The 25,337-nt window shown below is 45.5% G+C and overlaps 1 protein-coding gene across 1 annotated transcript in view; it reads left to right on the top strand.

Annotated features, from left to right (window-relative positions):
• The window catches only part of PSMD9 (proteasome 26S subunit, non-ATPase 9), a 28,615-nt gene continuing 10,193 nt past the window's right edge, over positions 6,916 to 25,337 (top strand). Inside the window, exons 1-4 of the mRNA XM_003132874.5 lie at positions 6,916 to 7,183; positions 12,082 to 12,184; positions 17,361 to 17,572; positions 19,573 to 19,674. Coding sequence (XP_003132922.1) covers positions 7,046 to 7,183; positions 12,082 to 12,184; positions 17,361 to 17,572; positions 19,573 to 19,674 — 555 coding nt within the window. The 5' untranslated portion in view covers positions 6,916 to 7,045. The remainder of the gene's footprint in view (positions 7,184 to 12,081; positions 12,185 to 17,360; positions 17,573 to 19,572; positions 19,675 to 25,337) is intronic.

Here is a 25,337-nt window from a genome sequence, read left to right as displayed (position 1 = left end):
TGCTAGACAATCAATAAAACAATTAAGCCTTAGTTTGTAGCAGTTGCTGAATTCTGTGGTATAAATACTCCCTATGACCAATTTCAAAACTACCATAGTAACGTCACTGAGCTTGGGTTTAAGAATGGTATGGGCAGTAACATATCACACCGATATAATAAATAAAAGCCTAGGTAGTACTAAAATGCAATAAAATAATTAGGAAGTGATGAGATTTGAGTATTTGTTACCTTTGTTTTCATTATAGCTTACTTTGAAATGTGTATTATTTTTTGCTGCTTTTTAAATATAATTTTAAATATGCATAATTTAAGTAACCTGATGTTAAAAAAAAAAAACCAAACCGGTTCACAAACTTCCAGAAGAAGTCACAAAGGGCTCTCCTAGCATGTAGGAATTGCTCCACTGCTGGTTGCCTGAGGATGGGGGGTGGGGGTGGGAGGCCCCCCATGGTGGGGACTGGGCAGAGGAGATGAGTGGCCCTGGAGGAGGAGCAGCTGCTATGATGTCAAGGCCTGGGCACATCAAAGCGTTTTCTCTTTCCTCTCAGGTCAAACTGCTATCATGTCAGTGGCGTCAGTGCCTCCATTACTTGCATAAGTCAAGGATGAGGTTACTCAAGATCAACCATTGACCCCTTCCAGGCTGAACCTGCATCCCCACCAAAGTTCCTAAACTTTCAAACATCTGCCAGCCTTCAGTTTGGAGCACTGATGTTCATTTTTCATAATGGTGACAGGGAGTTAGCTTTGGCCTCTGATTTGCTGTGTTGCCTTCCACACATTGCTTAACTTCTCTGAACCTCCTTTTTCCACATCTGAATATTAAGGAGAGATGTTATGAGTACTCTGATACCTACAGGGATAAGGGTAACAATGTGTCCAATGCTTTCTATTTAATATAACCACCTTAGGAGGTAGGCACTATTATTGTACCCATTTTACAGTTAAGAAAACTGAGGCTCACAGAAGCTGAGTGGTTCATACTAGTAAGCGATGGAGTTCAGATTTATTCACCCTACTCTGGGTCCAATTTTCTCATTTTTTGCTGGTGTGTCTCCCTGCCTCTAGATGTCTTCAAGAATTTTACAAACAATAGGGGTCTGAGAAGTCATTAGGGACTTGAGACCTAAATGCCCCAGAAGCCAGGAGAGTGACATAGAATAGAGAAGATCTGTGTAGGATCGTGAAGTTCTACCCTCACACTTGGTCAAGGGCCATGATTACTCAGCTCCAAACAGTTATCGCCCATGTGATGTGGGCATAGTGTGGCCAGATTTTGTTCAAGGGAAGCTAGAAATGTGAATTTTTATGTGAAATCCATTGACTTAAAATTAGTTTGGGGGAGTTCCCATCGTAGCACAGTGATTAAGGAATCCGACTAGGAACCATGAGGTTGCAGGTTTGATTCCTGGCCTTGCTCAGTGGGTTAAGGGTCCGGCATTACGGTGAGCTGTGGTGTGGGTCGCAGACACAGCTCGGATCTGGAGTTGCTGTGGCTCTGGTGTAGGCCGGTGGCTACAGCTCCGATTCAACCCCTAGCCCGGGAACCTCCATATGCCACGGGAACAGCTCAAGAAAAGGCAAAAAAATAAAAAATAAAAAATAAAAAAAAATAAAAAAATAAAATAAAATTTGTTTTGGGTCCTGCTGTATAGCACAAAGAACTATATCCAATCACTTGTGATGGAACATGATGGAAGATAATATGAGAAAAGGAATGCATATATATATATATATATATATATATATATATAAAACTAGGTCACTCTGCTATACATTGAAAGTTGACAGAACATTGTAAATCGACTGTAATACAAATTTTTAAAAATAATTTTTTAATGCCATTCATAGGAAATAACCAGGCTGAGAGGAGGAAGGAATGAGGAGTGAGTTCTAGTAGGTACAGGTATTCTTTTTGGGCTGATGAAGTGTTTTAGAGCTAGGTAGAGGTGGTGCTTGCACAACATTGTGAATGTACTAAATGAATTGTTCACTTAAAAATGGTTAATTTTGGAGTTGCTGTTGTGGCTCAGTGGAAACAAACCCGACTAGTGTCCATGAGGATGCAGGTTCTATCCATGGCCCTGCTCAGTGGGTTAAGGATCTGGTATTGCTGTAGCTGTGGTGTAGGCTGGCAGTTGCCGCTCCCATTGGACCCCTAGCCTGGGAACTTCCATATGCCACAGGTGCAACCCTAAAAACCAAAAAAAAGTAGCATACTCTATGTTGCTGTCTGCATCTTACTTGTCCAGGTATTAAATAATAGCATCAGTGCTGGACAGCCTGTGTGTCCTTCCAACATTCTTCCTCTCTGTCCTACTTTATGCCCCGAGAGATGAGAGGAGAGAGAGGGGGCTCCCCTCTGCCAGATGTTGTTTTAGCAGCAGCTCTGTTCCTCTACTGAAGACCACAGTCCTATGGGTGGCTACCACCCTCTCTAGGATCCCCAACTGCTCTGTCCCCTTGCCCCTTTACATCTGGGGTGATATTCGACCCCCATGGTTGCCAGTCCTAAATGATTTCATTACCCCTTGTTTGCTCCCTTAAACTTGCCCGTGACCCTGTAAATAGCCCTTTCATTAAACATCCCTTAAATAGCCTTCTGAGCAGGTAGGCTGTTTTGTGATAGACACTTGTCCTAATTTAACATTCTTAAAAACTCTCAGTGAACCAACTCATACAAAACCTGCCACAATTTAGACCTTGGAGGCCAGCCTCTTGGTTTATAGATGCAGGTACTGAGATTAAGTGACTTCCCAGTTTGCCCAGCTCCAAGGAGGCTGGGGCAGAGGAAAAATATGGAAAATTTTCAGAGTCCTGGAGGCCAGCAGTATGATAGTGACCACCCAGGTCTTGCAGGGAGCTCTTGCCCCCTGGCCCTACTTTCCAATTCCTTATCTCTTGGCCTCCTTCTTGTTCCAAAAGAAAAATATGTGGATGTTTGGAAGAGGCAAACAATGTAAATTCTTCCAGATATTAGCAGCTATGTTGGCTACCTGTGGCCATTGGAGGTAAACTGAACCAAAGCAGCTGGAATGGGGAAGGCACAGATTTTTCTGTTCTCTTAGAGTTTTGTTTGTTTGTTTTTGGTCTTTTTAGGGCTGCACTCATGGCGTATAGAAGTTCCCAGGCTAGGCGTAGAATCGGAACCGCACCTGCTGGCCTATGCCACAGCCACAGCCATGCCAGATCCTAGCCACAACACCGGGTCCTTAACTCACTGCGTGAGGCCAGGGATCAAACCTGAATCTTCATGGATACTAGTTGGTTTCATTACCGCTGAGCCACAATGGGAACTCCCCCTTAGAATCTTTGATTAAACACTCACCTAGTCAAACATCTGAAGCTGAGCCTCAGTCCACACCCTCTGAGTCCTCAGTGCCTGGGACACACAGGTCAGTGTGCATTTAGGATCCCGGATGAAAAGGGCCGTGGATAGTGCAGTTTTGGGGCAGGTCAGAGAATGATTCCCAGGAGAGGTAATGTTTGAACTGGGCAGATCTTGAAGGGGCACTAAAACCAGCCTGGCCTGAGATGGTGTCCTAGAGAAGGGGTAAGCAGGTGTGCTAAGACTCATTGCCAGAAACTGCTAGAAATTCAGTGTGACTGGAAATGATGTGTTTGTTGGGGAGTTGGGGTGTGCTCAAAAGGTGAGCAGGGGAGTTCCCGTAGTGGCGCAGTGGTTAACGAATCCAACTGGGAACCATGAGGTTGCTGGTTCGATCCCTGCCCTTGCTCAGTGGGTTAAAGATCCGGTGTTGCCGCGAGCTGTGGCGTAGGTCTCAGATGCGGCTCGGGTCCCCCGTTGCTGTGGCTGTGGTGTAGGCTGGCAGCTACAGCTCCCATTAGACCGCTAGCCTGGGAACCTCCATATGCCGTGGGAGCGGCCCAAGAAATGGCAAAAAGACAAAAAAACAAAACAAAACAAAACAAAACACACACACACACACACACACAAAAAGGCGAGCAGGGATCAGAAGAGTCTTGAAGGATAAGAGAAGGTGCTGGGAGTTCCCGTTGTGGCTCAGTGGGTTAAGAATCTAACTAATATCCATGAAGATGTGAGTTCAATCCCTGGCCTTGCTCAGTGGGTTAAGGATCTGGCATTGCCGAAAGCTGCAGTGTAGGTTATAGATTTGGCTTGGATCTGATGTTGCTGTGGCTGTGGCATGGGCCTCTAGTTGTAGCTCTGATTTGACCCCTAGCCAGGGAACTTCCACATGCTGCAATGCAGCCCTAAAAAGGAGAGAGAGAGAGAGAGAGAGAGAAAGGTGCTGGAAGGTTCCATTGCAAGCTTTTAAGCAGCAAAGTGAGAGTGTTAGTCTTTGGGTAGGTTATTCTGGCTGCTGTGTGGAGAATGGATAAAGGAGTAGCTAGGACCTGAGACAAGTTCTGAGGTCTCTGAAGTCTGGTGGGGTAAGAGTAGAGGTGGAGGTGATGGAGTGGCTTTGAGTGCTATGAAGGCAGTAGAAGGGACAGGATCTAGGTTCATTATAATAATAACATTGACAGTAACAACATAATCTAGTGACTTAAACAATAACTCTGGTTTCTGACTGTATAGGTGAGAATCTTCTCTTTTTATCTGGAAAAAGAGTCTTTTCTTTATATCTGGAAAAATTTCAAACCTCAAAAGTGTTGCAATATAGTTTCCATGAGCACCCATACACCCTCACTGAGTTTTAACTCTTTTTACATTTTGCTTCTTTTTTTTCCCTCCTCTATTTTTTATATGTGTGTGTATATAGCTTTTTTCCTGAACTACTTACAAATTTGTTTCATACATCCTGACATTGCAGCTCTAAACAGTTCAGCATTTGTCTTCTTTGAATAAGGAGTTTTCCTTATATAATCACAATACTATTATCTTACTGAGGAAAGTTAACGTCGATACACTATAATAAAAAGTTCATATTCAAACTTTAGCACTTGTCCCCATAATGTGTTTTAAAGCTGCTACTTTTTCTCCCCCTTTTTTTGGCCTCGGTGGCATGCAGAAGTTCCCAGGTCATGGATGGAACCTCATCCTTAACTGCTAGGCCACCAGGGAACTCCTAAAGCTGATACTTTTTATTAAAAATTCAATCAAGGGAGTTCCCGTCATGGCGCAGTGGTTAACAAATCTGACTAGGAACCATGAGGTTGCGGGTTCGGTCCCTGCCCTTGCTCAGTGGGTTAACGATCCGGCGTTGCCATGAGCTGTGGTGTAGGTTGCAGACGCGGCTCGGGATCCCACGTTGCTGTGGCTCTGGCGTAGGCCGGTGGCTACAGCTCCGATTCGACCCCTAGCCTGGGAACCTCCATATGCTGTGGGAGTGGCCCAAAGAAATAGCAGAAAGACAAAAAAAAAAAAATTCAATCAAGGATCATGCATTGCATTTATTTATTGTGTCTTTTTGTTTCTTTTTTTTTGGTGTCAATGTTAGAAATTTTAGTTTATATAAAAGAGATAATTGAACAAAATATAAGAGGCCTAATGTAATCAGTGCTATTTTTTTGTGTGTGTAAAGATTATTTTAGCAACTTTTTATTTTGAAATAATTTCAAATTTACAGAAAAGTTGCAATGATAGTACAAAGAATGTTCCTCTATGTTTCACCCGGAGACACCAATTATTTACACTGTCATATTTACATTTTCATTCTCTTGTCTGCAAATATATGTATGGACTTTTTTCCAAACCATTTGAAAGTAAGTTGCTTCTTTTGCCCCTAAATACTACAGAGGTCATTCTAAGGACATCATCTTAAATAACTACAGGTATCAAAATCAGGAAATTTAACTTTGGTACTATATTATCCATATTCAAATTTCCCCAGTTGTCCCAAAGATGTCTTTTATAGTTTGTTTTTTTTTTTTGAGGGAACCAGGATCCAATCAAGGATCACATGTTGCATTTAATTAGTTAATTGTTATGTCTCTTTAGTCTTTTGTTTTGTTTTTTGTGAACAATGGCATTCAGAAGTTCCTGGGCAAGGGATAAAACCCGAGCTACAGCAGTGACAACACTGGATCCTTAACCCATTGAGCCACCAGGGAACTCCTCTTTAGTCTTTAATCTAGGCAATTGCCTAACTTCTGTGTGGAAATTTCACAATAACGACCTTTTTGAAGAGCTTAGGTCAGTTGTTTGGAATGTCTCTCAAATTGGGTTTGTCTGTTTTTCATGATTGGATTCAGGACAAACATGTTTGACTGCTACATAGTGATGCTGTGTCCTATTCAGGGCAACATATTAGGAGGCACATGTTAAGATGTCACCGTTTGGGAGTTCCCGTCGTGGCGCAGTGGTTAACGAATCCGACTAGGAACCATGAGGTTGCGGGTTCGGTCCCTGGCCTTGCTCAGTGGGTTAAGGATCCAGCATTGCCGTGAGCTGTGGTGTAGGTTGCAGACGCGGCTCGGATCCCGCGTTGCTGTGGCTCTGGCGTAGGCCAGTGGCTACAGCTCTGATTAGACCCCTAGCCTGGGAACCTCCATATGCTGCGGGAGCGGCCAAAGAAATAGCAACAACAACAACAAAAGACAAAAAAAAAAAAAAAAAAAAAAAAAAGATGTCACCGTTTGATTAAGCTGGGTTCAAATTTGGGCTGCTTATTTTGCTAGTTGGGCAAGTGGGTTATTGAGATAGTTTTTTCAGCTGTCAAATGAGGGTAATAATAATAATCCTGGTTTTATGAGTTTGTTGATTAATACATATGGACAGTGTGTGATGCATTATGAGTATTTGATAAATTATTATTATTATTGTAGCACCTGCAGCATCTGTAAGTCCTGGGGCTAGGGGCTGAATTGGAGCTGCAGCTGCTGACATATACCACAGCCACCAGTCATACCCACACTCCACTAGTCACCACAGTACCAAGTGTTCCAGCAGGGTGTGGCTTCCGGTGGCACCGCCCTCTGACAAGCCACGCCCCTCTTTTCCTGGCGCCTGCGAATGGCGGTGGTGTTTTGGCCCGCCGGTGGAGCCGTAGCTACAGTCTCCTCGGGCGTTCGCAGCCGGAAAACCGGCTGTCCAGGATCCCGGACCGAGGTCCACAATGTCGGAGCAGGAGGCTAGGCAGAGCGGAGGTTCCCCGGAGGCCAGCGGGGTGACTGTAAGCGACATTCAGGCGCTGATACGGCGCAAGGAGGAGATCGAGGCGCAGATCAAAGCCAATTATGACGTGCTGGAGAGCGTGAGTGTGGGCACGGGGCTCCCGGGCGGGCGTGGGAGCCGCCCCAAGGCCTCCTGACGCGGTCCTGGGAACTGGGAGGCCTGGGAGGCCTGGGAGCTCAAGCGGTCGGTCCCTGCTTGAGCTCTCATGTGTGGATCTGGTTCTGCTTGGGAGGCTCAAGGCGCTGCAAGTGCGGCCTCTGTCGGTAGCAGGCAGTGAGGCAAATAACGTGAATAACTGGGACAATTAGTATTGACGTTCTAGCAAGCATTTATGGAGCCCTTGCTGGGTTCTGGGCGCTGTGTTAAGCGCTAAACATTGGTTAACTCGTTTAGTCCTCCCAGCGATCCTTTGGAAGGCAGCTGTGCTCACCACTATACCACCAACGCCACTGCCAACAATCCTTTGAAATGTGTTCTGCTGTTTACCCCATTTTAGGGTTGGGGAAACAGAGGCATTTCTTAAACCTGCCTCAGGTCACAGAGCTAATTAGTTTGCACAGGCAAGGTGATAATCACCTCTATCAGCCCTTGTTGTGTCCTGAGCTTTTTTAATCACTTTATGTTGGAGCTTCTTAAACTTTAATGTGTGTACGAATTACCTGGAGACATTGTTAAAATTCCGATTCTAATGGGGAGACAGTGTGCGGAAGCAGCTATGCATTTTTAGCAAATTCCCAGTGATGCTAACGGCGCTGGTCTCATGACAGAGCTTTGAGCGACAGGAAGTTCTCGTTATCCTTATGGTATAAGGAGGAAAGTGAGGCCTAGAGTCATGCATGTAGGAAGTGGCAGTGGTGAGGCTAGTTCCCAGGTCTCTCTGGCTCCAAAGCCACTTAATGTAAAACCACAAATCAGTTTGCAGAGGAAGAATAAATTAATCACATCTTATAAGGGGCAAATGGAATGCATTTTAGGTGATGGGAGTAAGGTGAAGTATCATATGGAGGCTGGGGTACTGTATGCTGAGTATTTACCTGAAGGGTGCTGGTTTATGTGTTATGTCATGGAATCCTCTCAGCTACTTTGTGAAGTTGGTATGTTACCCTTAGGCTCAGAAAGGGGAAGTCACTTGCTCAAATTCACAAAGTGGGATTCAGATCTGATGCTTATTGAATCCAGAATCAGTGCTTTTAAGTTGTGCCAGCAATTTCTCACACCTTAGATATTTTTTTTTACTTCAGGTGTATCTGTAAACCACCTGTACTATTATTCCCTTGATATTTTTCTTTGAGTTGACCCACCTTTTTTTTTTCCCTCAGGGGCCAGGGATTAGATCTGAACCACAGTTGCAAAGTAAGTCGCACCTGTGACAATGCCAGAACGTTCCACTGTGCCGGGCCTTGGATTGAACCTGTGCCCTAGCACTCCCAAGTGTGCCACAGTGGGAACTCCAAGTTGACTCTTTTTTTTAAAGATCATATGTCAGATTGTGGCATTGTGTGCTTTTTTTGTTTGATTTTTTTTTTTTTTCCCTTTTGGTTTTTAGGGCCACACCCGAGGCATATGGAAGTTCCCAGACTCTGGACTGAATCAGAGCTATAGCTGCCAGCCTATACCACAGCCACAGCAACTTGGGATCTGAGCTGTGTCTTCTACCTACACCACAGCTCATGGCAACGCTGAATCCCCGACCCACTGAATAAGGCCAGGGATTGAACCTACATCCCCATGGATCCTAGTTGGGTTCGTTTCTGCTGAGCCAGAACGGAACTCTCTGACCCTCCTTTTTTTTTTTTGGTCTTTTTGTCTTTTCTAGGGCCGCACCCTCGGCATATGGAGATTCCCAGGCTAGGGGTCTAATTGGAGCTGTAGGTGCCAGCCTATGCCATAGCCACAGCAATGCAGGATCCGAGCTGTGTCTGAGACCTACACCACACACAGCTCATGGCAACGCCGGATCCTTAACCCACTGAGCAAGGCCAGGAATCGAACCCACAATCTCATGGTTCCTAGGTGAATCCGTTAACCACTGAGCCACGATGGGAACTCCTGACCCACTTTTTTACTTAGATAATTTTATTTTAAAAGGAAATTTTGCAACTCAACAGCATATAAAAAAATGAGAATCTCTTCTCTTAAACATAAGGTGAAAGTGTATATCAAGGTGATCCATCCAAATATCTGTCAACTGATGAATAAATAAATAAAATGTGGTCTAACCATACAGTGGGATATTATTCAGTAAAAAGGAATGAAGTGCTAACACATGTTGCAGTGTGCATGAACCGTGAACATTTTGCTAAGCAGAAGAAGTTCATCACAAAAGACTACATATTTTGTGATTCCATTGATTGATTGACTGTGCCCGAGGCATGTATGTGCAAGTTCCTGGGCCAGGGATGGAATAAGAGCCACAACAGTGACAGTGCTGGATCCTTAAACTTTCTAGACCACCAGGGAACTCCTGTGATTCCATTTTTTTTTTTTTTTTTTTTGGTCTTTTTAGGGCTGCACCCATGGCATATGGAAGTTTCCAGGCTAGGGGTTGAATCGAAGCTCCAGCCGTTGGCCTGTGCTACAGCGACAGCAATGTGGGATCCCAGCTGCATTTGCAGCCTACACCACAGCTCACAGAAATACCTGATCCTTAACCCATTGAGTGAGGCCAGGGATCGAACCTGCATCCTCATGGATACTAGTCGAGTTCATTACCCCTGAGCCAGGATGGGAATTCCCTATGATTTCATTTATGTGAGATATCCAGAATAGGCAAATCCATAGACAGAAGATTGATTAATGGCTACTAGGGCTTGAGAGGAAGGGGGAATGAGAATGACTCCTAATGGGTTTGGGGTTTCTTTGGAAATGTTATAAAATTGATTATTGTGGAGTTCCCGTCGTGGCGCAGTGGTTAACGAATCCGACTAGGAACCATGAGGCTGCAGGTTCGGTCCCTGCCCTTGCTCAGTGGGTTAACGATCCGGCGTTGCTGTGAGCTGTGGTGTAGGTTGCAGACGCAGCTCGGATCCCGCGTTGCTGTGGCTCTGGCGTAGGCCGGTGGCTACAGCTCCAATTGGACCCCTAGCCTGGGAACCTCCATATGCCGCGGGAGCGGCCCAAGAAATAGCAACAATAACAACAACAACAACAAGACAAAAGACAAAAAAAAAAAAAAAATTGATTATTGTGATGGTTTCATGACTCTGTGAATATACTGAAAAGCTTTTGAATTGTACACTTCTTTTTTGGCCACGTCTGAGGCATGTGATGCTTCCTGGCCAGGCATCAAACCCACACCACAGCAGTGACAATGCTGGATCCTTAACCTGCTGAGCTACCAGGGAACTCCGAATTGTACATTTTAAATGGGTGCATTATATGGTATGTAAATTACTTCTCAATAAAGCCGTTAAAAACAGAACAAAGGGGGAGTTCCTGTTGTGGTGTTGTGGTGCAGTGGAAACGAATCTGACTAGTATCCATGAGGATGCGGGTTCTATCCCTGACCTCGCTCAGTGGGTAGGGGATCTGGTATTGCCCTGAGCTGTGGTGTAGGTCGAAGATGTGGCTTGGATCCTTTGTTGCTGTGGCTGTGGTGTAGGCTGGCAGTTGTACCTCTGATTCAACCCCTAGCCTGGGAGCTTCCATATGCCTCCAGTGCATCCCTAAAGAGCAAAAAAACAAAACAAAACAAAAAAACCCAAAAAACAGAACAAAACGAAACAAAAATGGAGGGAGTTCCCGCTGTGGCACAATCAGATTGGCAGTGTGACTGAGTGCTGGGACTTAAGTTTGATCCCTGTCCAGACAAAATGGGTTAAAGGATCTGGCCTTGCTACAGCTGAGGCATAGATCTCAACTGCTGCTCAGATCTGATCCCTGGCTCAGGAATTCCTCGTTCTGTGGGGTAACCAAAAAAGAATAAAACAACAACAATAAAACAAATAGGAGTTCCCTGCTGACTCAGCAGGTTAAGGGTCTAGCATTGTCACAGCTGTGGCTCACGTTCAGTCCCTGGCCAGGGAACTTCTGCATGCTGTGGCCATGGCCAAAAAAAAAAAAAAAGAAAAGAAAAGGAAAGGCCCTGAGTTAACATGTCATCTGGAGGTGATATAAAGCACAAAATGGGGACTTTCTCCTTGATTATTGAAGGGTTGAAGATAACTAAAAGGGCACTTTATTTTTATTTTTTTGCCTTTTTAGGGCCTCCCCTGTGGCATATGGAGGTTCCCAGGCTAAGGGTTGAATTAGAGCTGCAGCTGCCAGCCTACACCACAGCCACAGCAATGCCAGATCCGAGCTGTACCACAGCTCGTGGCAGCACCAATTCATATGCTTCAGGTGCAACCATTAAAAAAAAGAAAAGGGGAAAAAAAAGATTCAGTGTCTACAAAAGGATATAAAATGGAAAGTCTCTCTCCCTCCCTTGTCCCCCAGCCACCCAGTTCCTCTCCCCAGATGGCAGCTGGTGATATCTGGCGATATCAGTGTAGCCTGCCAGGGATGAAAAGCCTGTTTGAAGTCCCCTTTAGATCTCTCTTTATTTTCAGAAGATCCAAAGTCCTGCCTCAGCTCGGTGTTCTTTGGGGTTATCACCCCCTTCCCCCCAGGTTCCAAGGCCACCAGCCAGGTGTCAGCTGCCCATAGGAAGGAGGATTTGGAGGAGTGGAGGAGAGGCTGGCCTTGGGGATGGTGCTCAAAGAAATCCTTAGTTTTATCTGCACTGCATTAACTTCAGAAAAGGAGAGTGGCTTCATGCTTTGCTTGTGTTATTAGAAGTCAGTTAAAAAATAGTGCCCACTTCAGAGGGCAGATGGGAGAGGGTGTGGAAACATACCTCGTTGGCGCACATTGAGTAGTACCTGGCAGTGTCATTACTGTCACCTTTATTAGGAGTTCAGAGGAAGAGTGTCTGGGGAAAGAGGGCTGGAGGACTGCACACTTGTGAATCTTTCTGACCTTGTTTCTCTTCTCCAGCAAAAAGGCGTGGGGATGAACGAGCCGCTAGTGGACTGCGAGGGCTACCCCCGGTCAGATGTGGACCTGTACCAAGTCCGAACAGCAAGGCACAACATCGTCTGTGAGTGGCCCTCGCTGGGGACCTTCTCCCACCTTGTAGCCGGAGATGCTTAGGGCACACAGAGAAAGCACCAGTGCTCCACATTATCCTCTCCCCTCACTTTGGCCTTGATGGGATTACCTCATCTGTCCCCATTGAGAGCCTGCAGACTAAGGGAATGGGTTAGACTCCAGGGCTCTGTGTCCATGGTTTCATTTTTCTTTTTCTTTCTTTTTTTTTTTTTTTTTTGTCTTTTCTAGGGTTGCACCCACAGCATATGGAGGTTCCCAGGCTAGGGGTCTCATCAGAGCTGTTGTTGCCGGCCTACACCAGCCGAAGCAACACCAGATCTGAGCTGTGTCTTCGACCTACACCACAGCAATGCTGGATCCTTAACCCACTGAGTGAGGCCAGGGATCGAACCCTCAACCTCATGGTTCCTAGTCGGATTCGTTTCCAATGTGCCATGACAGGAACTCCATGGTTTCATTTTTTTTTTTTTTTGTCTTTTTGTCTTTTTGTCTTTTTTGTTATTGTTGTTGTTGCTATTTCTTGGGCAGCTCCCGCGGCATATGGAGGTTCCCAGGCTAGGGGTCGAATCGGAGCTGTAGCCACCGGCCTACGCCAGAGCCACAGCAACGCGGGATCCGAGCCGCGTCTGCAACCTACACCACAGCTCACGGCAACGCCGGATCGTTAACCCACTGAGCAAGGGCAGGAACCGAACCCGCAGCCTCATGGTTCCTAGTCGGATTCGTTAACCACTGCGCCACGACGGGAACTCCATGGTTTCATTTTTCATTTTGTTTTTAGGAACTTTACCGTGGAAACTTTATCACAATAACAATAGAAACCCAAGTCAAATATCGCTTACAGTCCTAATCAGATCAGTTAGAGTTAGGAAACAGGTTTAGTCGTTAATGACAGTGCCCTCAGCACGGCCACTCAAACGGAAAGGAGTTCAGTTCCTCGGTAAAGACATCTGGAGGACGGAGTCCCGGGCCGGTCATCAGAAACCCAGGCTCTGCCATCCTTAGGAAGTGTCATCTATCTTGAGGTGGGGTCACCATGTCCCTGTGCCAGGCAGGAAGGACAAAAGCTCCTAGGCCAGCTGGCACCCCTCCGTTAAGGATCTGTCCTGCAAATCCCACCCCCACCCCTGCCATAGTTTCTGCTTTCCTCTCATAGGCTCCTCTGCCTGGAAGAAACGTTGGAGAATGTGCCCCATGGTGCATGTTGCTGTCCTAAATAAAATCCCCTATTTCTGTATGTGTATATGTCTGTCTCTCTGTCTGTATTGATATTCAAGGAACAAACAGCAAGAGTAGAGGTTGGGTGGTATATTAGTTTTCTGTTTCTGCTGGCTTAGTGTCTTAAAACGTCCCAGATTTATTATTTTACAGTTTTGGAGGTAAGACGTCCAAGTGGGTCTCAGTGGCTTAAGGTCAAGGTGTCAGCTGGGCTGGGTCCCTTCTGGAAGCTCTGGAGAAGAACCTATTTCCTTATCTTTTCCGGCTTCTGGGAACTGCCCACATGCCTTGGCTTGCAGCCTGTCCCATCTTCACAGCCAGAAGTCAGGTTTCTCCAACTTTTGATTCTGTCATCATGTCTGTTTTCCTCCCTCTTTGATTTATAAAGACCGTTGTGGTTGCACACCCCCACAACCTGGATAATCCAGGATAGACTTTCCACCTTATGGCCTTTAACCTAATCAATCCACAAAGTCCCCTTTGCCATGTGAAGTAGTAGATTCACAGGTTCTGGGGATTAGGATGTGAACATCTTTGGGGCCATTTTTCACGCTGCTGTAGGTGAGCAACCAGCCCACAAAGGGATGTAGAATAGAATTTATCATCCACATTTCCCCCTTAATGACTTCTGTTTTACCCTTTTTTTTTTCTTTTTTTTTTTTTTTTTCTTTTTTCTTTTTTTTTAACCTCTTTTGGCTGCTCCATGGCATATGGATGTCCTGGGCCAGGAATCAGATCTGACCTGAAGTTACAACCTATGCTGCAGCTGCAGCAATGCCAGATCCGTAACCCACTGTGCTGGGCCAGAGATTGAACCTTCATCCTGCCGATCCTATTGCACTACAGGAGGAACTCCTGTTTTATGTATTTGAATCTTGACTTCATCTGCAGGGTGCTTTGGTATAAGACCAGGCTTCTCAATGAGGGTATAGGTAACCCTGGGGTGGGACACAGCCTCAGATGCCAAAAGTTCCTCTAAGTATGATCACAGAACTTCTTTGAGCATCACTTTTCCTTGAAGATTTTGGGAGAAGAAGCATGCCACTTTATTACTAAAACAAATAGGAAGATACAGAGTAGGGAATAATTAGGACAATTAAGACTGGAGGGAAATTTAGGGCTTTAGGCTAAACCCTTAGGCTCCTCAGGGAAGCAGCCCATTTGCTTCCCAGTTAGGTGGGTTTGGGGGAAATTTGAGAAGCTGTAGCCCTCGGTGTGAAAGGCGGGCAGTGACATATTTTTTTCCCCACAGGGTTGGCCTGGTGTTCCAGCTCCATTTATTAGTCTATTCTTTCTCTATTAATTTGAAATGCTATCAGCATTACATGTTAAATCTTTAGATGTGTTTACATGTCTTTCTGGGCTTTTTGCATCCGTCTTTCTGGGGTGCTGATATCACTCCATCTTAATGACTTTAACATATGTAAGAGTCTGGCTGAGCCCTTCTTATAGGTCTTTTTTTTTTGAAAAACTATTCTTGCAAGTTTTTTTTCTTTTCATTTTTTTAAATTTTCTTTTTTCTTTTTTTTTTCTTTTATAATGATTTGTATTTCTTCCATTATAGCTGTTTTACAGTGTTCTGTTAATTTTCTATTGTACAGCAAGGTGACCCAGTTACACATATATGTATACATTCTTTTTTCTCACATTATCATGCTCCATCATAAGTGACTAGATATAGTTCCCAGTGCTATACAGCAGGATCCAATTGCTTATCCATTCCAAAGGCAATAGTTTGCATCTATTAACCCCAAATACCCAATCCATCCCACTCCCTCCCCCCATTTTCTTTACAGAAATACACTTTTTTTTGGGTCTTTTTAAGGTTGCAGGTGCGACATATGGAAGTTCACAGGCTAGGGGTTGAGTCAGAGCTGGAGCTGCCAGCCTACGATACAGCCACTGCAATGCCAGATCTGAGCCTCGTCTATGACCTACACCATAGCTGATGGCAATGTTGAATCCTTAACCCACTGAGTGAGGCCAGGGATCGAACCTGCGTCCTCATGGATACAAGTTGGGTTTGTTACCTCTGAGCCCGATGGGAACTCCAAATAGACTTAATTTTTAAAGAAGAGTTTTAGATTTTTCTATAAATCTAAATAACCTAGGAAGAATAACCCAGAGAGGCCCCATATATTCTATACCCAGTTTCCCCTATTATTAACATCTTATATTAGTATGCTGCATTTGTTATCATTGCAAGTTTGGGTTTTTTTAGATTGATTTTTTTTTTTTTCTTTTTAGGGCAGCACCCACAGCATATGGAAGTTCCCAGGCTAGGGTTCAAATTGGAGCTACAGCTGTGGGCCTCTGCCACAGCCGTAGCAACTCGGGGTCCAAGCCGAGTCTGTGATTGACACCACAGCTCACGGCAACGCTGGATCCTTAACCCACTGAGCGAGGCCAGGGATCGAACCTGCATCCTCATGGATCCTAGTCAGATTCATTTCTGATGAGCCTCAACGAGAATTCAGATTGTCTATTCTCTCTCTCTCTCTCTCTTTTTTTTTTGCCTTTTCTGGGGCCGATCCCAGGCTAGGGGTTTAATCAGAGCTGTTGCTGCCGGCCTGCACCACAGCCACTGCAACGCTAGATCCGAGCTGTGTCTGTGACCTATACCACAGCTCACGGCAATGCCAGATCCTTAACCCACTGATCGAACCTGCAACCTCAAGGTTCCAAGTTGGATTTGTTTCCACTGCGCCACGACAGGAACTCCTACTTTCTTTTTTTAATATTTTTTCTATCATGTTATATCCCAGGAGATTGGTTATAGTTACCTGTGCTGTACAGTAGGATCTTGTTTATCCGTTCTAAATGTAATAGTTTGCATCTCCTAGCCCCACACTCCCAGTCCATGCCACTGCAAGTTTGTGTTTTTAAATGCACTTTGGAAACATTTTGTCCAAGGAAAACATGTTTTTTAGATTCCGATTAGAATTGCAGTTTATGGTAAATAAAATCATTCATTCTCTTACCCAGCAGCTATAGCTGGAGACTTACTGTTGCCGGCCTTGCTGAAGGCTCAGGGGTCCTCGTGGAACTTACTGCCTGGAGGATCCTTACTAGTTCGAGAGTGACCGTGTATTATACACTGACACCATTTTAAGTCTTCCTTCCCAGGTTTATGTCTCCACTTATTCAAATCTAGTCTCTTGTGTCTGCTCCTGTGGGTTCAGTGCAGGAGGCCTCTGATGTCCAAGGGCCTCACCGAAGCAACAGGAGTGGAGGAGCCAGGTCAGGTTGGTGGCCAAAAAAAAAAAAAAAAAAGTTAAAATCCCAGCCATTCTGCTGGACTGGACTGCAGAGTTGACTTACTGTACTGGCACAGTAGTTCACCACATTTTGAGTGAGCCATCAGTACTGAAAAAACTCAGAGGATTTTATCCCCAAACTCATAATTTCCAGCTTTTCTTTCTGTTGCCTCTCCTGGACTGAACCTCACCAGACATGTGTTCATAGACATGGCATCATGTTTTCTTCTAGCGGTGTCAGGAGAAAAATGAACTTCCTACCCCCAGCCTGCCTCACTTGTTTGTCTGGTTCTTGAGCTTGCCCTTGTGTGCCTGTGAGTTTGTGGCCAGTGGTTCAGCTGGACTGCTCCTTCCTCCTGCTCACCTTTCAGGTCTAGGCTGAAACAGCGCTGCCTCTGGGAAGCCTTCCCTGATTTCCTGGACCAGCACGGTCAGGTCCCCCGGCTGTGTTGGTCCTCATCACAGTCATCATATGTCACTTTAATGATTTGTCCTGCAGCTGCCTTCCTTGCCAGACTGTAAGCTTCATGAGGGCAACCCCTCTGTCCTGTTCTCAGAGGCGTCTTCAGCCTCTAGCACAATATCTGGCATCTAATAAACACTCATTAAATATTCAGAGAATGAATAGGGGTGGGGGTTGCATGTCCTCAGCTGTCTTCCTTGGCCCCTGATATGGTGCTCTCCGCCCAGGCTTGCAGAACGATCACAAGGCAGTGATGAAGCAGGTGGAGGAGGCCCTGCACCAGCTGCATGCCCGAGACAAGGAGAAGCAGGCCCAGGACCTGGCTGAGGCCCACAGGGAGGCCCTGAGCCTTGGCCTGGGCCAGAGCCAGGGCCTCAGCCTCCCTCAGGCCTTCGCCAAAGTGAACAGCATCAGCCCCGGCTCCCCCGCCAGCATCGCGGTAAGCCAGGCTCCGCCACCCAAGTCCACACCAAGAGGGCGCCTTGGGGTTTGGTGGGGGACTTTGGGCAGAGGGACCCACCCTCTCTCCATGCTGCAGCTTCACTTCCTGTGCGGCAGACACTGAGGGTGACCCCTGGCAGCCCATCCAGAGTCACCTCTGCTGCTCCAACCAGTTGGGGAGACCCCGGGACACAGGGTAGAAGGTGATAAATGTCCCAAGAGAAGGAAAGAGGATCTTCTGGTTTTAGCTAAGCATTGAATAATGGATATGAGAGTGATAACAAGAGCTGCCACTTAGGAGCCCTTGCTTTGCACCACATGTCCTGCCAAGTGAGTTATATACCTCATCTGCTGTGTGTTTTTAAAAGTTTTAATAGCTTTATTGGGGTATTATTCACATACCATAATTTTCACCCATTTAAAGTACACATATAGACATTCCTGCTGTGGCACAATGGGATCGGTGGAGTCTTGGGAATACCGGGACACAGGTTTGATCCCCATTCTGGCACAGTGGGTTGAGGAACCAGTGTTGCTGCAGCTGTGGCTTGGATCTGATCCCTGGCCTGGGAGCTCTGTATGCAAGGGGTGGCCAAAAATTGGAAAAAAACCCCAAAAAGTACATATGTGGGAGTTCCTTATGTGGCTCAGCAGTAATGAACTCAACTAGTATCCATCAGGTCACAGGTTCGATCCCTAGCCTTAGTCAGTGGGTTAAGGATCCAGTGTTGCTGTCAGCTGTGGTGTAGGTTACAGACACAGCTTGGATCTGGCGTTGCTGTGGCTGTGGTGTAAGCCGGTGGCTGTCGCTCCAGTTCTTCCCCTAGCCTGGGAACTTCCATATACCATAGGTGCGGCCCTTTAAAAAAAAAAAAAAAAAGTACATATATGACTCAGTAGCTTTTAGTGTATTCACAATAAATTTTAGGATATTTTCATTATCCTAAAAGGAAGCCGTGTACCAATTAATCGTTATGCCTCAAGCCCACATCTGCTTTCTGTCTCTGAATTTGCCTGTTAGGGACATTTCATGTATATGGAAATGGAATTATACAATACGTGGTCCTTTGTGTCCGGCTTCTTCCTCTTAGTGTCATGTTTTCAAGGTCATCAGTGTTGGAGAGTGTTTCTCTCCTTCTTTCCTTTCTGCCGCTGAGTATGATGTGCTGGGTGGATAGGCCTCATTTTGTTGTCTGTTCACCAGCATCCAGTTTTTGACTGTCAACTAATAACACTCTGTGAACATCATGTACAAGTTTTCATGTGGAGCTGCATTTAATATTTAATCCCACAGCCACCATCTGGGGTAGTACTAACCTACCCCCTTCCACCCATGAGGAAAAGCCTTAAAGACCTGAAGTACCCTGTGCCAGGACACGTAGCTTCTAGGTGAAACTGGGTCATCACCTGGTGGTCTTTAGTGATCATAGGACTGTTACACATAAGCTTTGTTGTGTTCCCTGCTGTATGCATTGCAACTAGCACAGGGCTGTCCTCGGCCCATGACAGATATTTGTCAAAGGGATGAATGGATTCTGATCTGTGTTCTTAGAACGAAAGGGTCCTACGGTCCTGGGTCAGCATCGTGCCTGTGGCTGCTTGCTTGGGGCTTTGAGGGAAAATGCATCAAAGTTCTGACTCCCTTACAAAATAGGCCAGACTGGCCTGCCTCTTCTTGCCCCAGGACCTGGGTCAGGACCCCAGAGAGCTTTTTGCCTCAGGGCCTCCTCAACCACCAGCTTTTATTAGGCACTAGGTGGACCTGGCGGCCTTTTCCTTGCTCTGTCCCTGGAGGAACTTCTGGAGGGGGTGGTCCCATATCCACCGCCCCTTCCTGCCCAGGCTATCTAAATCCCAACCTCTTTGCTTCATCCCTGCCATTCTCCGAAACAGAGAACATGCTCTTGACCTTGACATTCAATTGGGAGTGTATGAGAGGGTAAACGAACACCAGAAGCACATTTAACTTCTAGTCTGGTTTTCTGTTTCTCTTTTTAGGGTCTGCAAGTGGATGACGAGATTGTGGAGTTTGGCTCTGTAAATACCCAAAACTTCCAGTCACTGCAGAATATTGGCAGCGTGGTCCAGCACAGTGAGGGGGTGAGTTGGAGGTTACTTTGGCATCTGGCCAGTAACCCTGGAATCTCCAGGGCCTTTGACTGCTGCCCTCAAAAGTGCTGTTACTCAGGCCCAGTCCCCGCTCAGAGCCTTTGCCTTTGCTATTCCCTCACCTAGAATGCTTGTCCACTCCCTTAGTTCCTTCATCTTCTTCCCTTATCCCCTCATCTTCCTTCCTTCCCCCACTCCTCTTAGAGAAATGCCACCTTCTCAGTGAGGCCTTTCTAGCTGCTCTAAGGTCCCCCTGTTCTGCTCTCCATTCTCGCTTTCATTAACAAGATTTCTTGGAGATCTTTTCATTTGGGCACATACTTTGCTCTTTGTACTGCTGCATAGTCCTCTGTGGTATGAATGGATGGCAGTTTGTCCATCTGCTGCCTGATTAGTAGACTTGGTCATTTCCAATTTCATGCCGGTGTGAACAGTTGTGTATACTTTTTTTTTTTGTCTTTTTGCCATTTTCTTGGGCTGCTCCCGCGGCATATAGAGGTTCCCAGGCTAGGGGTCGAATCAGAGCTGTAGCCACTGGCCTCCACCAGAGCCACAGCAACACGGGATCAGAGCCGCATCTGCGACCTATACCACAGCTCATGGCAATGCCGGATCCTTAACCCACTGAGCAAGGCCAGGGATCGAACCCGCAATCTCATGGTTCCTAGTCGGATTTGTCAACCACTGCACCACGACAGGAACTCCCAGTTGTGTATACTTGTTCACAACTGTGCATACAGGCAAGTAGAATTACAGGCTCTAAGTGAATGCACAATTAAGGCTTTAATAAGGTAATTTGAAAAAGTCAGGGAGTTCCCATTGTGGCTCAGTGGTTAATGAATCCGACTTGGAACCATCAGGTTACAGGTTTGATCCCTGGCCTTGCTCAGGGGGTTAAGGATCCGTGTTGCTGTGAGCTGTGGTGTAGGCTGCAGACACGGCTCAGATCCTGCATTGCTGTGGCTCTGGTTGTGGCTCTGGTGTAGGCCTGTGGCTACAGCTCCAATTTGACCCCTAGCCTGGGAACCTCCATATGCCGCGGGAGCAGCCCAAGAAAATGGCAAAAAGACAAAAAAAGAAAAAAAAAAAAAGAGAAAAAGTCATACGAATTTGCAGTATGTGAGTCCAGTCATCCCTTGTTATCCGCAGGGGCTTGGTTCAAGGACCAGCACACAAACCAAAATCTGCGAGTGCTCAAGTCCCATGGTTTTAGCCCTTGGTATTCGCAGTTCTGCATCCGAGGGTTCAACCAGCTGTGGATCATGCAGTCCTGTATTTATTGAGAAGAAAATTCATGTATAAAGTGAACCAAAGCAGTTCAAACCCATGTTGTTCAATGGTGAACTGTATATCTATATCACATCATCTGTATTATTGATCTCTTAATAACTTTGCTAAAATGGTATCTTATTTTAATCTGTATTTTCCTGATAACCAGTAAGGTTGAGTATGTTTTTTCTTCTGTTCATTAATACTCATATTTTCATTTCTATTAATTTTCTATTAATCTTTTTTCCCATTTTTTTTCCTATTGGGTTATTTGTCCTTTTTAAAAATTGATATATAGGTACCCTTTTTATAGTCTAGATATTAAACCTTTGCCTGTTTACATGTTACGTATGTTTCTTCTGATTAGCTCCTTTACTTTTAACTTTATTTATGGTAACTTTGATTACTTGAGTGTTTTTTAAAAATTCACTTAGATATCCATTTTGTTGAATTTATTGACATTATAGGGTTCTTCACTGCCAAAACCATACATGAGAATTTAAATAAGGAAATACGGTGCTGGAGTTCCTGTCATGTTTCAGTGGTAATGAACCCAACTAGTATCCATGAGGACACAGGTTCAATTCCTGGCCTTGCTCAGTGGGTTAAGGGTCTGGCATTGCTGTGGCCTGTGGTGTAGGTTGCAGATGTGGCTTGAATCTGGTGTTGCTATGGCTGTGATGAAGTCAGGCAGCTGTAGCTCCAATTAGACCCCTAGCCTGGGAACCTCCATATGCCACGGGTGTGGCCCTAAAAAGTGAAAAACAAACAAAAAACCCCCCAAACATTTCTGAAGTTCCCTTCGTGATTCAGTGGGTTAAGAACCCAACAGTGTCTTTGAGGATGTGTGTTCAATTGCTGGCCTTGTTCAGTGGGTTAAGGATCCAGCATTGCCATGAGTTGTGGTGTAGGTCACAGATGTGGCTCGGATCCTGCGTTGCTGTGGCTGTTGCGTAGGCCGGCAGCTGCAGCTCTGATTCAGCCCCTAGCCTGGGAACTTCCATGTGCTGTAGGTGTGACAGTAAAAATAATTAAAAAAAAAAAAATTTCCACCTAATCATCTCAGCTTGTTTCTCAGTAATGTAACCCCAACAGAACTTTTTTTTTTTGGCAAAGATCCATACTTTGCAGAAGAAACTTGGGGCTCAAAGTCCAGAGAAATTACTAAACTTTTTGGTTCCCAAATGAAATCTTCAGTTCAGCCAACAGTTCCTGGTTTGTCTTGTGCCCACTCAGGCCCTGCTTGGCCACACTGCTCATCCATGTGTAACTTATCAGAAGGCAGGCCTCCGGCCAAGACATATTTGGCTGGTGTTTGCACCCCTGCTAGAGGTCAGGCCCTCATTTCTGCACAGGCTGACACCTTCATCAAGTTTGCACTGGTGTAGAAGTTTAAATTTTTGATTTTTGTCAAATTCATCACTTTTTGTGTTATAACTTTGGCATTTTGTGGCTGCTTAAAAAAATTCTTCTAGTACTTAAAAGAAATTTTTTTTTTGCCACACTCATGGTGTGTCAAAGTTCCTAGGCCATGAAACCACGCCACAGCAGTGACCTGAACCACAGCAGTGACAATGCTGGATCCTTAACCCGATAGGCCACCAGGGAACTCCTCTTCCAGTACTTTTTTTTTTTTTTTTTGTCTTTTTAGGGCTGCACCCGCGGCATGTAGAGGTTTCCAGGCTGGGGTCTAATTGGAGCTGTTGCTGCTGGCCTATGCCAGAGCCACAGCAATACCAGATCCAAGCCATGTCTGCAGCCTACACCACAGCTCACAGCAAAGCCAGATCCTTAACCCACTGAGCAAGGGCAGTGATTGAACCCGCAGCCTCATAGTTCCTAGTCTGACTCATTTTTGCTGTGCCACGATAGGAACTCCCTCTTCTGGTACTTTTATTGTTTTGTCTTTAGCTTTTCTTTACTCCATCTGGAATGTATCTTTTATTATTATTATTGTTATTATTATTATTATTATTGCTTTTTAGGCCCATACCTGCAGCATATGGTTCTCAGGCTAGGGGTCAAATCGGAGCTATAGCTACTGGCTTATACCACAGCCAGAGCAACTCGGGATATGAGCTGAGTCTTCGACCTACACCACAGTCCATGGTAACACTGGATCTTTAACCCACTGAGCAGGGCCAGGGATCGAACCTGCATCCTCATGGATACCGGTTGGGTTGGTTACCACTGAGCCATAATGGGAACTCCTCTTTTATTATTTTTTTAGAACAATTAGTTATGGTATAATTCACATACCTTACAGTTCACCTATTTAAAATGCCTAATTCAGTAGTTTTAGTATTTTCATAGAGTTGTGTATCCATTATCACAATCAATTTTAGAACATTTTCATCACCTCAAAGAGAAGCCTTGTATTCATTAGCAGTCACTCCCCGTTCTCCCTGTATACGCCAACTGCGGCAACCACTAAGCTGCTTTCTGTCTCTATGGACTTGTTTACTTTGTACATTTTGTGTAAATGGGATCATACAATATGACTATTTTATGACTATTTTCCCTTAACATAGTATTTTCAAGGTTCAACCATGTTGTAGCATGTGTCAGTGCTTCATTCCTTTTTATGACTAAATAATATTCCATTGTATGGGAGTTCCTGTCATGGCTCAGGGGTTAACAAACCCAACTAGCATCCATGAGGACTGGGGTTTGATCCCTGGCCTTGCTCATTGGGTTAAGGATCCAGCGTTGCCATGAGCTGTGGTATAGGTTGCAGTTGCCGCTTGGATCCAGCATTGCTGTGGCTGTGGTGTAGGCTGGCAGCTACAGCTTCTATTCCACTGCTAGCCTGGGAACCTCCATGTGCCACGGGTGTGGCCCTAAAAAGCCAAAAAAAAAAAGAAAAAATTCCATTGTATGGATATGCCATGTTTTCTCTATCTACTCATCCGTTGATGAGTATTGGGGTTGTTTTCACCTTTTGACTATTATTATAGAGTAGTACTTCGTGAATGTTCTGTATAAGTTTTTATGTGGACTTAAGTTTTCATTTCTCTTTAGTTCTTAGCTCATCTAAAATTAATTTTTGTGACTAAGATAGGGCACCAAACTTTATTATTTTTTTTCCCTAAATGGGTAGTAGCTGTCCCAGTGCCATTTAGTACTTTACACACTGATTTATATTGCCACTGCTGTTATAAAATTCTTATATGTTGGATTTTTTATTGTTTGCCTTGGTCTATTTGTTTGGAGCCTTTCTGGGGTTCCCTGGAATAAATCTGTTAGTTCCTGCTCTTTTTCTCTTTAACTCCTTGCCATAAAGGGTGTATTATTTGTCTATTGGTGAGTGAAAACTCACCCCAAAACTTTAGCAGCTTAAAACACCAAACACTTATTATTGCTTCCAGTTGCTGAGGTCAGGCATCTAGGAGTTGTGTGGCTGGGTGGTTTTGGCCCAGGGTCTCTCATGAGGTTGTGGTCAAGATGTTAGCAGAGACTGCAGCATCTGAGGACTTGACTGAGGTTAGAAAATCAGCTTCGGGAGTTCCCGTCGTGGCGCAGTGGTTAACGAATCCGACTAGGAACCATGAGGTTGCGGGTTCAATCCCTGCCCTTGCTCAGTGGGTTAACGATCCGGCGTTGCCGTGAGCTGTGGTGTAGGTTGCAGACGCGGCTCGGATCCTGCGTTGCTGTGGCTCTGGCGTAGGCCGGCGGCTACAGCTCCGATTAGACCCCTAGCCTGGGAACCTCCATATGCCGAGGAAGTGGCCCAAGGGAATAGCAAAAAGACAAAAAAAAAACAAAAAAAAACAAAAAGAAAATCAGCTTCGAACTGCCTCACTCACATGGTGTTGTTAGGCGGCTTTAGTTCCTCATCACAGGGGCCTCTCCACAGTGCTGCTTGAGTGTCCTCACAACATGGCAGCTGTCCCCCAGAGTGGAGAGAAGTGAGAGCAGAGAGGAGGCGGCAGCGTCTTCTCTGACTGGGTCCCTGAAGATGCACACTATCACTTCTTCCACTCTCTGTTCATTAGAAGTGACTCACTAAGTCCAGCCCATGCTCAGAGGGAGGGGAATTAGGCTTTTTTTTTTCGTTTTTTTTTTTTTTTTTTCTTTCCTAGGGCTGCCCCCATGGCATATGGAGGTTCCCAGGCTAGGGGTCTAATCGGAACTATAGCCACTGGCCTACTCCAGAGCCACAGCAACTCGGGATCTGAGCCGCGTCTGCGACCTACACCACAGCTCACGGCAACGCTGGATTCTTAACCCACTGAGCAAGGCCAGGGATCGAACCCCAGTCCTCATGGATGCTAGTTGGGTTCGTTAACCCCTGAGCCACAACGGGAACTCCAGAGGGAAATTAGGCTTTAACTCTTGAAGGAAGGACTATCAAAGAATGTATTTATCCTTGTGGCATTATACCT

The sequence above is a fragment of the Sus scrofa genome, chromosome 14 (assembly GCF_000003025.6).
Source record: "Sus scrofa isolate TJ Tabasco breed Duroc chromosome 14, Sscrofa11.1, whole genome shotgun sequence".
Taxonomy (NCBI): Eukaryota; Metazoa; Chordata; class Mammalia; order Artiodactyla; family Suidae; genus Sus; species Sus scrofa.
The sequence above is the reverse complement of the archived record's forward strand: the minus strand, read 5'-3'. Positions and strand labels throughout refer to the sequence as shown.